At 35.5% G+C, this 11498-nt stretch overlaps 1 protein-coding gene across 1 annotated transcript; it reads right to left on the minus strand.

Annotated features, from left to right (window-relative positions):
* Positions 1-6879: 6879 nt before the first annotated feature.
* Positions 6880-10294, minus strand: LOC127950607 (prostaglandin G/H synthase 2). The gene is made up of 9 exons (XM_052547760.1): positions 10144-10294; positions 9914-10030; positions 9659-9802; positions 9262-9566; positions 9068-9151; positions 8505-8751; positions 8132-8418; positions 7690-7837; positions 6880-7574 (listed from the first exon to the last, which is right to left on the minus strand). Exons 1-9 carry the CDS (start codon positions 10202-10204, stop codon positions 7162-7164), a joined length of 1806 nt encoding a protein of 601 aa, XP_052403720.1. The 5' UTR covers positions 10205-10294; the 3' UTR covers positions 6880-7161.
* Positions 10295-11498: the final 1204 nt, after the last annotated feature.

The following is an 11498-nucleotide window of genomic DNA, read 5'->3' on the forward strand; positions in this document are numbered from 1 at the left end:
AATCAGGCTTACAGCAAACCATGAGTCAGTTGGAGAAATGTGTTTGAAGATGATTCACTTTGTCATCTTTGCAGAGACACAGAAAAACCCACCGGTGTAATAAAGCAGATTCTCAGACGCCCCATTCATTCTTTTCAAAACTGTGGAGAAAAGGTGAGAAACAATATTCTGCTTAAATGTTTGCTAATGACGTTGACATCACTTTGAGCTGAGTATTGGCAGTATGAGCTGATATTATCAGTGGAGGAAATCTTGAGTTTTACACCCCGCTCAAAACAAATAAACAGACCCGTGTCCTTAGCAACAGGCCTTGCCTAAGAGATTAAAAAAAATGTGCTTCTGACCATAAAAGTCCAACACATCCGGTCAAGACACTCCCACTCACCCGACCACTGTGTCTGCTTTACTTCAGACATTTAAACGTCTCAAATATTTAAACATATTAGACAGATAGAGACATTTGTTATGACTCAGACCAGAAATGCTTATAATGAACTGAGAATGGAGACTGAAATCTAACTGAAAAAGAGCTGATAACTATCTGATTATTAATTCTATTACATCAGTCCTTTGAGAGGATGTATATAAACAGATATGGTATGTGTACACAGGTGCAGAGGTCTTTGACCGCTTCATTTTTTTGTGTCACTATGTATTTTTGGTTTATAAACAGTGTTTCACTAGTTTAAAATACGAACTTTTATGACCTTCAGCAAGCTTAACTAGTAATGATATAGCAATGTTACTAACAGAAGATATTGAGCAATGCTTCGTGTGAAATGAAAACTGTCTAGTCTGTTGTCATTCTGTCCTCATACAGTGGCTGATACTTATCTCTTCTTTTTTTTTCAGAAATTGAGATATCGGAGACTGTACATATTTCCTAGCATTTACAAAAAAGTGTAACAGTGTATGGTTATGTCATCCTAATACTAAATGAATGTATGCCTGAACTGTCGAATTTTGTATTGACATTTTATACAGCATTAATCATGAGTTTGTCATAGTTGTGGTCCAGCGATGCCAGTACAAAAATAAATGAGGTACATTTTCTCCTGTGCTACTTTACACAATCACAGGCATAGTGAGTGTTTAAAATGTTTACATCTCTGATCTAGGTGATCTGTATGTGACAATGACAGCACTGTCACTGCTTGGCATGATGTATCTATTCTGTGGCACATTAATCATCGATTTGTCATGTGTAAAGTCATATCAATGTACTTTATACTTTACACAATCTGTGAAATCTGTGATAGCAGTGTATTGAGTGGGTTTCGGTGATACTTGTCTAAACTAGAATTTGTTTATGTGCGAATGTGAACGTATGGGATGTACAAATGTTGCTGTGTTGACCAAAATCTTGCTACGTAAATTATAGTGTAAATTATACGTAAACTATATCATAATAATATTAAATATAATTATACTAGTTAGGTTATATATACACACACACACACACACACACACACACACACACACATATATATATATATATATATATATATATATATATATATATATATATATATATATATATATATATATATATATATATATAAAACATGTCCCTATTTTTAATTCACCCCCTCAACAGCTGTTTTTTATGTATATATATATATATATATATATATATATATATATATATATATATATATATATATATATTATATATATATATATATATATATATATATATATATATATATATATATATATATATATATATATATATATATATATATATATATATATATATATATATATATATATATATATATTATATATATATATATATATATATATATATATATATATATATATATATATATATATATATACATATATGTATATATATTCCAAACTCTAAAATAATTTATTAGGTAGATATTAATTTGACAAAATCCTCATAGTTTGATATCTAGATGTCGACCAATTCTCACTCTTAACTAATTATTAACTATGACTTTTGTCTAAACTCCTAATTTTCTGCTTATTAATAGTTGGTAAGGAAGTTGTTAAGTTTGGGAGCTAATAAATTGCAATATGCTAGTAATATGCATGCTAATAGTCCAAAAAAGTTGGTACACTGTACAAATTGTGAATAAAAACCAAATACAATGATGTGGAAGTTTCAAATTTCAATATTTTACTCAGAGAACAACATATATGACATATTAAATGTTTACACTGAGAAAATGTATTATTTTAAGGGAGAAATAAGTTACATTTAAATTTAAATTTCATGGCATCAACACATCTCAAAAAAGTTGGGACAAGGCCATTTTTACCACTGTGTGGCATCCCCTCTTCTTTTTATAACAGTCTGCAAAAGTCTGGGAACTGAGACAAGTAGCTCAAGTTTAGGAAGAGGAATGTTGTCCCATTCTTGTCTAATACAGGCTTCTATTTGCTCTTAGGTCTTCTTTGTCGCATCTTCCTCTTTATGATGCGCCACATGTTTTCTATAGGTGAAAGATCTGGACTGCAGGATGGCCATTTCAGTCCCCAGATCCTTCTTCTACACAGCCATGATGTTGTAATTGATGCAGTATGTGGTCTGGCATTGTCATGTTGAAAAATGCAAGGTCTTCCCTGAAAGAGACGACGCCTGGATGGGAGAATATGTTGTTCTAGAATTTGGATATACCTTTCAGCATTGATGGTCCCTTTCCAGATGTGTAAGCTGCTCACGCCACACACACTCATGCAACCCCATAACATCAGAGATGCAGACTTCTGAACTGAGCGCTGATAACAACTTAGGTTGTCCTTGTCCTCTTTAGGACAGATGACATGGTGTTTCAGTTTTCCAAAAAGAACTTCAAATTTTGATTTGTCTGACCTCAGAACAGTTTTCCACTTTGCCACAGTCCTTTTTAAATGAGCCTTGGTCCAGAGAAAACGCTGGTGCTTCTGGATTATGTTTAGATATGGCTTCTTTTTTGACCTATAGGTTTTAGCCAGCAACGGCCAATGTCCATTGTGTTCACCGACAATGTTTTCTGGAAGTATTCCTGAGCTCATGTTGTGATTTCCATTACAGTAGCATTCCTGTATGTGATGCAGTGACGTCTAAGGGCCTGAAGATCACGGGCATCCAGTATGGCACAGAGATTGTTTCAGATTCTCTGAATCTCTGGATGATATTATGCACTGTAGATGATGATAACTTCAAACTCTTCGCAATTTTTCCCTGAGAAACTCCATAATAAATGAAAAGAAAATATAATACAAAAATATTAGAAAGGTAGTTCGATTTTTTTTTTAAGAATATAATTAGAATAGTGAGTGTTAAAGTTAGAGGGTCAAATAATTATTTTCATTAATTTCATTAATTTTTTTCTTCTGCTGAACACAAAACCAAACCCTTGGTAACCAAACAGTTGATGGTCCCCAATGAATTCCGTAGTAAAGTTGAGCTACTTTTACATTAAACAGAAGAAAGAACCTCAAGGAACCTTAAGTTTTAAACAGGTTGAGGATAAGTAAATGATTACAGAATTGGGCGAACTATCCCTTTAATTACTTTTTTATTTAGTTAAAGCTGCGGTAGGGAACTTTTGAAGCTCTAGCGGTTAATAAACAGAACTGCTTGCGTCTTGCGGAAGAACATTGTAGCCGGAACTACTTCTCTCTGTTTATGTCTATGAAGAATCACAAAGGTACTGGGTTACTCCGCCGCGATACCCCGAAGCAATCTAAAATAGTCCGAATATAAACACTTATTATAGGTGTACCCTAGTGATTCAGGACAAGCTAAAAACACGGTTTGGAAAATGGATTCATGGTGTACTCGCTTATTATGTTCATTTTTCTACATTTTGAACACAAACAAAGTTACGGACCGCAGCTCTGATTGGTTGTTTTTTACCGGGAGCGCGTGACTGACCATGATTTGCAAATGGCCAATAGGACCACTGGGAGGAGCCAGAGGAGCTTGATTTTTTTCACAGATTATCTGTCTCATATTCTACTGTCAGGACATAATGACAGGTTTAATAAATATGTAAAAAATATTTTTTTACAAAAGTTCCCTACAGCACCTTTAAATAAATAAACACACTGGAGATTAGTTGCTAAGCTAAGACCTGAGACAAGGTTTTTTTTTTTTTTTTCTTTAGGGCTGGCCAACATTAGTTTTCTTACCAGCCAGTTTCCAGCTCTTTCCTGTTTCTTATACTACAGACTGCAGTGAGCATGTGATATGGGTTTTGTAACTTAAATTGCATCATAGATTTACAACCCCTTTTGAGCTTTGTGTGGGATGTGCAGGATACATCCAGGCCTTTGTGATTTCTGCTCTCCCTTTAGCTAGACTAAACATCCATTTCACTTTCTTCTGTCAGTTAGGTCATTTGACTCACCACATGAGTGAACAAGACACCTTTCAGCTGGTTTTCTTTGGCATGTTGGTGCTTGTACAGCCTTTACAAGTTCCCATGAAACACCCAAAGAATTGTCTCAGCAAAGTAACCCAGTTTCTCCAATTGATTTACAACATTTAATTATTTTAGTTTATGGTTGTCAGACACACCTTTATTGCAGTGCAATGGGCCAATATGTTTCTGCCTTTGGCTTTTTTATCCACAATAATATCCTTCCATGTTCCCAGCTAGCATAAATGCTAATATTATTAGAATACATTTATTTTCATTCTAAGTATAGTTCAAATCTATTAACATATTTACTTGCATATCTCTTGAGACTTACTGATATTAAAATTATAATTAAACTTGCACATTTCACAATGCACATTTCTTAATATTAAGCATAACGTGTTTTAATGTCACTATTCATAAGGATTGTGATCTCTGTATAATATCAGTCTTTAAATTCAATATATTTAAAGTGTATGTGAAGTATACTTACGCAATAGTTCTACTTTAGCACAATCAAATAAACTTCAGTATATCTTCAGTTAAACTTCAGCAGTGCTTCCACATAATTAAGGGGAAGTCGTGGCCTAATGGTTAGAGGGTTGGACTCCCAATCGAAGGGTTGTGGGTTCTAGTCTCGGGCCGGATGGAATTGTGGGTGGGGGTAGTGCATGAACAGTTCTATCTCCACCTTCAATACCATGACTTAGGTGCCCTTGAGCAAGGCATCGAACCCCCAAACTGCTCCCTGGGCGCCGCAGCATAAATGGCTGCCCACTGCTCCGTGTGTGTGTGTGTGCGTGCGTGCGTGCGTGCGTGCGTGCGTGCGTGCGTGCGTGCGTGCGTGCGTGCATGCATTTCGGATGGGTTAAATGCAGAGCACAAATTCTGAGTATGGGTCACCATACTTGGCTGAATGTCACTTCACTTCTTAAACTGCATTAAGTACAAAATCATTTGTTCCAATTTAGCAGACTTTGGTTAGTATATAAAAATACAGATGCAGAGTATTTTAATTAAGTACATTTTAATTAAGTACATAAAAATGTAAATGTATTTGTAGTACTTAAAATGAAATAAATGTATTTTGAATATATTAGTATATATTTATTTTTCACTAGGGAAGTGTAGGCAATATTCTACACTTAGATACCCTAAACTAATAAGTGTATTTTTTGCTTTGCTTTTAGTGCTTAATCTACATGTTAAAAGAAATCTTTCCTCCACACAGAGAACCTACAATCTTCTGGGAAAAGTAAACTCTTCTCCGTAATTGTAGCTTCCAGTTCGCACGTTCTAGGCACTAAACTACTTTCCCAGAACAGTGGCCATTGCATTTTCCTGGCCCGCAACAAAAGAGACACATTCCCGCACGTCATTGTGCACAGCTTGCTGTGTATTTTTCCAGCTTGATTATTATGGAGCTTGACAGTGTATGTTGTCTCAGGTCAGTACAGTGGTGTTATTTTGTCTGGGTTCAATTCAGTCAGTATGCATCACATCATGAGGAAGTTGGATCTACTGAATCACTATTGGCTTCACTGAGTATTCTTTTTTCTTTCTTTTTTTTTTTGCAAACTCATTTTTGGCAGACATACTGCTTTGCAAGTTCAGCAAGTTTAGCAGTTTCACTCGAAAGTCTTTTAGTAAAAATTCACGAAAGGAAAGTTTAGCAGTCATATACATCATAACTTCAGCACAATCCAAAGAATCAAGAAATAGTAAAACAAAGATTTTATTATAATCTGTTTTCAGCAGAATGCACTTAACACATATAAACACACAATGCATATGTATTGTTAACATGCACATACTACATTTTGTTGTCCAGTTTTTGAGGTTGGAATAAATTTATAAGACATTTTAAATACAATGCTGTTCAGTTGGGGTTGGAAATATTTTTTTAAAATCAGTTAGAAGTCTGTAATATTTTATCAAAATACGGTCAAAAGAGTTATATTATAGTATACAATTATTATTTAAAACAACTGTTTGCTATGCTAATATATTTTAAAATTTCATTTATTTCTATGATGGCAAAGCTGAATTCTTAGCAGCCAGCTGAAAATTCACATTTATTTGATGTATTTCAAATAGAAATCCTTTGTAAATATATTTATATATGTTACTTTTAAATAAATTTAAAGCATTCTTACAAATTAAAATACTAATTTCATTTTGAAAAAATCTTTGTGACCCCAGAAGTAAGAATTCAAGAAATGTTTTCAGCCGATGTGTTATTGCATTTTAGTTAACTTAAACGAGACACTGTATTTTTGCGTGCATCCTTTATATTCTTAATATATGTCCTAAAAAGTAATCTTTCCCCATCACAGATCCCAGAAATTTCTTATTACATGTATTTTACATTGTATATAAAACTCAGATGGTTTTTCATGATTTATTTATTTTTTTTCAAGTTAAATGCTTGAGCATTGTGCTGAGTAGATGTAATTGTTTGAATAAGAAGTACTGACAATGAAATTACCCAAAACATATATCAATAAAATATCAAAATGTCTTTATTCAAGAAATGCACATTATTCACAACATTTGCACTTGGAATGTGCATATCCAAATCTGTCTAAAAGGAGTCAACCTCATGTGACTTTCAAGTATTTGTAAAAAAAAAAATAAATAAATAAAAATGCATCTGCAAGTCAATAGCAATACAAAAACCCAGCAATAAATACACTTTGAATTAAATTACTTAAATAAACTAAATAAATAACAAATATAACATCAAGTATCCTGATGAAGGCAGTGAGGCCTTCAAAATCGTTTAGAGCTCTGAACTTCGCTCGTTCAAGACAACCATTGGGTTAATATGATTTTGTGTGGAGTGCACTGAGCTTGAATTCACATTTTCTGAACTCTGATATTTCACATCAGGCACCTGAAAGGACACCATCGGACAAGGTCCCTTGATATTCATGCACACCAGCTTCTTCAATGAGGCTGTGTTAACAATGTCAAATCCCACTTTCCCACCAAACGTGCTCGGCATCCAGTATTCAGGAGAACAAATAGCATTTCCCATGAGGCCTTTGAGAGAGTAGGGCGCTCCCATCTCCACCATAGTCTCCCCGAACACAGCGTCGGGTCGGGGTTTCTCCACAAGAAGGCCAGGATACAGCTCAACCGCGTCTATGTGACCGTACAGCTCCTTCATTTCGGCTGCCAGCTCCTTGTCTCCTGTTTTACCATACAGATAAGGTTACAGTTAAATAAGATGTTTTTTTAATGTGCCAATTTCTGAACCTATGTAGTTTATGTTGGGGTTTTTTTTTTCAATTTTGAATGATCTTACCTGTCATATCTTCAAAAGAGGAGTAGGGCTTCATGTTGAAGCGTTTCCGGTAGGCATTTAAAGAATGGTAGCCCATCTCTCTGGAATGCTCCAGAGTTTTAACAGCCACTCCTTGAACTGCAGCAGGCAGGTTACGTCCACCAGCAACCTGCTCACACAAAAATGAGAGACATTAGCAAAGCCAGCAAAGTAAACTCTAAGGGATTGCTCACCATCATGTAATTCAAAAACTGTACGACTGTGGAACACAAGAGATATTTGGAAGAGCTACGTTTTTTTTTTATCAAAGAATAAAAGCCTATGGGGTCTAAAACAAAAATGGACCCCATTAACTTTTTTGGGGAAAAAACACATCTTTGTTTATATTCAACAGAAGAAAGAAAGCCATTTGGAACTACGTTAGGCTTCTCTGGGAAGCTTTCTATCTGTAAGTGAAACTCACCCTTCCAGCAACCTGTTTGGTGAAGGATTCCACCATGTTGCGGATGCCGTGTTTGGTTAAAATCGAGTTGTTAAACACAAACTGGTGGTGGCCGTAGACCTGGTCCTGGATCTGAAAGCTGTCGGGCATCAGCGGGTGCCAGTGATACAGAGTGTTGAATTCAGCTGCGATGCGGTTCTGGTACTGGAAGCGCTCACTGAAGAGAAGCTCCGGGTCAAACTTGAGCTTGAAGTGGTAGCCACTCAGGTGCTGAACATAGTCCTCGATCACAATTTTGATGGTCTCACCTGGGAGAAAAAAAAGCGGGAATATTTCATTCCTCCACAAAGTTATGAAGATCAGGAAGGTTTCAGATGATAAGACCAAGACTCACCAATCAGGATGAGACGAGTGGTTTGGAAGATCCTCTCGTCGTCCCAGTCGGGATGCTCTTGCTTCATGATGTCACAGACGCGGTTGTGTTCACGAAGCCAAATGGAGGCATACATCATCAAACCTGGAACCAGACCGAAGGCCTCGTGGCCCACAGCAAATCTCTGTTCCTCTGGGACGTGAGGAGGATAGTGCATCTCCACCTGGACATCCTTCACCAATGGAGGATACACCTCACCATCCACAACCTATGAGTCAAATACATGTTTAATATACTAGGTTTAAACCAACAAGCAATACTTGTGTTCATTATAAAAAGATAGTTCACCCAAAAACAAAAATTCGCCCCATCATTTATTTACCCTCATCTCATTCCAAACCTGTAGTTTCTTTCTTCAGCATTGAAGAAGATATTTTGAAGAATGGCTTGAATAAAAGTCAATGGGATCCAAAGTTTTTTTGGTCCCTACTGACTTTCATTGCATGGACTCCGGAAAAGAATGAAACGAATGGCAGAATTTTCATTTTGGGGTGAAAAAAATCTTTTAAGTGCTGTCCACAAACCTGATACTTTAGCTTTCCATCTTTAAATAGACGAAGTTTGTGTTGTCTCTCCAGCGTCTCTCCATAAATATGCCCCAAATCCACCTAAAACATCAGAGAAATTTTAGAAATTGTATTGAAGTTCCCTGTTCCTTATAGACTTTTGATGGGATGTAAAATGTTCCCAGGTAAAATGGTTAATGTATGCCACTTACTCCATGGCCCAGGGCTTTGGTGAAGGCTGGTCCTTTTTTAAAGTCTGACTTGAAGAACTGATGACTGAAATGCTGGGCGAAGAAAGCAAACATGAGACTGGTCCTCTGTGGATCAGGGATGAACTGTTTCCTCACCAGCACCCTCTCCACCACCTGCTTTGCATTTGGGAGATCGGGTGTAGGGCAGTTCTTGGACAATGGGGCAAGGGTGCGGGAGTAATAGGACAAGTTAGAATACACTTCCCAGCTTTTGTAGTTGTAATCTGAATTGTACGTCGGTGGACTGTTGACCAAATGGGACCTTGCTGTAAACCAGGAAAGAGGAAAAGTTACATTTTACATATTTATTTAGTCACATTTTATTTATTTAATTCTTTTGAATTCACATTTCACTTACATGTCAGGACATATCTCATTATAGCATCTCTCAGGAAGGAGATGTTGTTGATGATGTCCCAGATCCATTTATAATGGGTTAAAAGATAATGCACTATGTTTGGGCTGGGTTTCAGAGTTGATTTGATAAGTGTGAGAAGTTCAGCTGTGAGGAAAGAATAAATATGAATAAATAAATATGAATAAATGTGTTGAGTGCACACATCTTCTCTTATATAAAAGTTTCTATAGAAAAACAATCCACGGCCAGACTTACGGGTAGTACAGTTTTCACCATAATATCCTGTCCTGGTACAGTCACATTCATAAGCATCAGCACCCTTGGATAAACACACACCCTGGTTTTGGCAAGGCTGTGCACAGCAAGGTTCGTCTGCAGGAAACAGCCACAAAGAAAAGGCATGATTAGAACAATAATTTCGGGTAGAACAATCAAACTCTGAAAGAAGCACGAATAGTAAATCTAACATTGCTAAGTTAACTTACATCCTTCACCGGGAAAGATCCAAAAGCTTGAAAGTAAGACCAGGCAAATCAGTTTATTCATTCCAGAAGTTGTATCTAGAATGTTTTACTCTGAAGCAGAAGCGCGTAGCCTACTTTGGTAGAGCGCGTGGAATGTGAGCGCCTTGATGGGCTCGCGTGCCTTTTAAACTGCAGGACGCTTGCGTAATTTCAAAAAATTCAAAGACGACGTCTTAGGCTATGTCTATAACGTCAGAAGCCTACTGTATTTTTCCATATGTTCCACGTTTCACGGATTTATTCTTTTTTTAAGGATTTATATTCAGGAAGAAATAGCTAATAATTTATTATTAAACGAATAGAAACGTATTTATTAATTTGAAATAGGTTATTTAGCCTATCAAATTGGTATTGGTAAACACTTTTACAATGACAAATGTATATTAAATAATAAACCTAGTAAAATCTTAATGGTAATTATAGTTATATTAGTCTATAATCTGAATTAGTATATTTAGTTTATAACATATCCAGTGTTTATAAGTAGCCTACTTTAGTCTATGTTCCTCCAAAATATGTAGGCTAATTCTATTATATGAGTAAATTATAAATTAGCCCATTATAATTTATTAGGCCTATTATATTTATTATACATTCTGATCACATGACTTTAAATTGAGAAAAGATAGAATCACTTTGTAAACCTCCATAGTTTTCAAAACCATACACGAGTAGGTTTTCAAGAGCTGGTGTGAATAAATATAGATTTATTCTCAAAGAGACAGAATAGTCTGCGCATGACCTGATGTTTTATTCGGACCCAGAAGGCGAGATGAACATCACGGAGCGCTAAACACTCCTGCAGTGTGTTTCATTCATTCTCGAAGCTCGCGCAGAAAATCAGGAAACTCCTAATATGGACAAAGCGTTCAGCTATCGCTGTATTAGAACAATTTTTTTCACAGAAAAACAGAACCTTTTGAAACTCGAAGACAATAAACATACGAGTGCGAAAATATATGGTTTTTCAAGTCCAGCATGTGATAAATAAAGTAGGCTATATGAACAACTAAGTATACACCACCAGTCAAAAGTTTTGGAACAGTAAAATTGTTAATGTTCTTTTAAAGAAGTCTGTTTACAAAGTCTGCATTTATTTGATCATAAAGTACAGAAAAAACTGTAACATTTTTAAATATTTTACTAGCTTATTAAAAAAAAACTTTTTGTGATAATGTTGAAAACCTGAGTAGAATTTTATTCAGGTTTCTTTGATGAAAGAAAGTTCAGAAGAACAGCATTTATCTAAAATATAAATCTTTTGTAAAATGGTCTATTTATCATCATTTTTGACCAATTCAAAGAATCCTTGTTAA

This window comes from Carassius gibelio, chromosome B2 (assembly GCF_023724105.1).
Source record: "Carassius gibelio isolate Cgi1373 ecotype wild population from Czech Republic chromosome B2, carGib1.2-hapl.c, whole genome shotgun sequence".
In the NCBI taxonomy this organism is placed as follows: Eukaryota; Metazoa; Chordata; class Actinopteri; order Cypriniformes; family Cyprinidae; genus Carassius; species Carassius gibelio.

Excerpts from the sequence above, each read along its gene's own strand:
- LOC127950607 (XM_052547760.1), bottom strand. The coding sequence starts at position 10,204 with ATGAATAAACTGATTTGCCTGGTCTTACTTTCAAGCTTTTGGATCTTT. Across the intron at positions 9,803-9,913 it reads TGGTGAAAACTGTACTACCC|CTGAACTTCTCACACTTATC; the intron begins GTAAGTCTGGCC and ends CTTTCCTCACAG. Across the intron at positions 9,152-9,261 it reads CCAAAGCCCTGGGCCATGGA|GTGGATTTGGGGCATATTTA; the intron begins GTAAGTGGCATA and ends CTGATGTTTTAG.